Source organism: Echinops telfairi, unplaced genomic scaffold (genome assembly GCF_000313985.2).
Source record: "Echinops telfairi isolate 266 unplaced genomic scaffold, ASM31398v2 ScPeMD7_70;HRSCAF=299, whole genome shotgun sequence".
In the NCBI taxonomy this organism is placed as follows: domain Eukaryota; kingdom Metazoa; phylum Chordata; class Mammalia; order Afrosoricida; family Tenrecidae; genus Echinops; species Echinops telfairi.
The window spans coordinates 40,942,007-40,943,590 of NW_022103968.1; the positions used below are offsets into that span (position 1 = coordinate 40,942,007).

The 1,584-nt window shown below is 50.3% G+C and overlaps 1 protein-coding gene across 1 annotated transcript in view; it reads right to left on the reverse strand.

Moving 5' to 3' along the window:
* Positions 1-275, reverse strand: part of MINPP1 (multiple inositol-polyphosphate phosphatase 1) — a 41,703-nt gene extending 41,428 nt beyond the window's left edge. The window contains exon 1 of the mRNA XM_045291672.1: positions 38-275. Coding sequence (XP_045147607.1) covers positions 38-275 — 238 coding nt within the window. The remainder of the gene's footprint in view (positions 1-37) is intronic.
* Positions 276-1,584: the final 1,309 nt, after the last annotated feature.

Below are 1,584 nucleotides of genomic sequence, written 5' to 3' on the forward strand. Positions count from 1 at the left end.
GTCGGCGGCGGGAAACGCGCCGGGGCCGATAACTCACTTCCGGCTCCGACGGCCAGGGGGCGGGTCCCGAGGGCGCTTCCGGTCTGGGCCTCCCCGGGCGGTGATGCTCGGTGGCCGACGCTCGCGCGCTGAGGAGACAGGAGCTTCAGGCCGAGAGTCTGAGGAGCCTGTTGGAAAACCCGTGGAATGACCCAGACCAATGGCTGACGTGGAGGCTGCGCGGGGGGCCCGCAGGCGCCTCCCAGACCTGGGATTCCGGTGGAGCCGGCGTCCATCGGCCCCCGACGTGGGCGAGCGTCCTCCTAGCCGCCGCCACGGGCACTGACTCAGTCATTATATGGTCTGGGGTGTGAAAGAAGCTGGAACTAAAGGTGTCGCCCACAGAGCTGCCTGAACTGCATACCTCTGAAATCCAGATGGCTCGTGTCATCGTAGCCCTCATTCTGTGCTTTCTGGAAGGATCCGCATCCAATCCACGTGGTGTCAGGTAGTCTTTGGATTCAGAGCCGGGTCCTGCGCGTACAAACGTGAATGTTGTGTGAACGCACTGTTGCAGCTACCCTGTCGGTCCAACGTGTTGAGAGACTCACCCTGGTGGAAAATGCACATCCCTAGTCTTTGCTCCTGGGGACCAAGGTTTCTCTTCCCAGAAGAGTTTGCAAATAGGCCCTGGCATAGGAAAAAAAGCACCTTAGAAAAAGAACTCCCCCCAAATTTCAGTCCTCAGTTGTGGGTGGTCTGTAAGTCCAAACTAAATGATCTGATACATCAGCTTGCCAGCACCCCAAAAGTTATGTGCTTGTTGACAAGACGTAGAGCTAGCAATCAGGCCGAGTCCTGCCTCAACAGCTTTACTCCATTATTAAGTATGAGCTCATCTGTTGTGTGAAGCAACCGTGCTATTTTATCCCCATTCCAGGTCAGTCCACCCCTCCCATTTCTCAACATATGCAAACTAGCAGCTGGAGTTTTCGTAAGGTATTGCCCGGCATCTTACCTGCCCCACAAGGCCATAAATCCAAGCAGTACTCTTGTTACTCCATTGGCATCCCAGTTGATAGGAGAGTTGGGTAAAGGCCAAGTATTAAAAGAAGTCATGTCCTCAAAATTCAAGAGGAAGTTTGGACCGTGTTTTTCTAAGTCTGGCTTTTGTTTCACTAAATCAAAACTGATCAGGGGGACTGAAGAGTCACCCGACTATTATTTTATGATGGAAATATAGGAGAATCATAGATTATATCGTTTGTCAAGACATAGCGTAACAAGAAGTTCTCCGCAACTGTGGCCCTAAATTGAACCCCTCAAATCTGCCTCAGAGAATCCTGTGACTGCATCCAGGGACTAAATTCTCAAGGATACTGCTACCTGTTAACCCAATTAAAAAAAAAAATAAATCACTTAATTGGGGGGCTCTTACAGCTCTTATAACAATCCATGCATCAACTGTATCAAACACATTTGTACACATGTTGCCATCATCATTTTTAAAACGTTTTCTTTCTGCTTGAGCCCTTGGTATCAGCTCTGTTTTTCCCTCTCTCTCCCACCCCCCACCTTGTGAACCCTTGATAAAGTATAAATTAT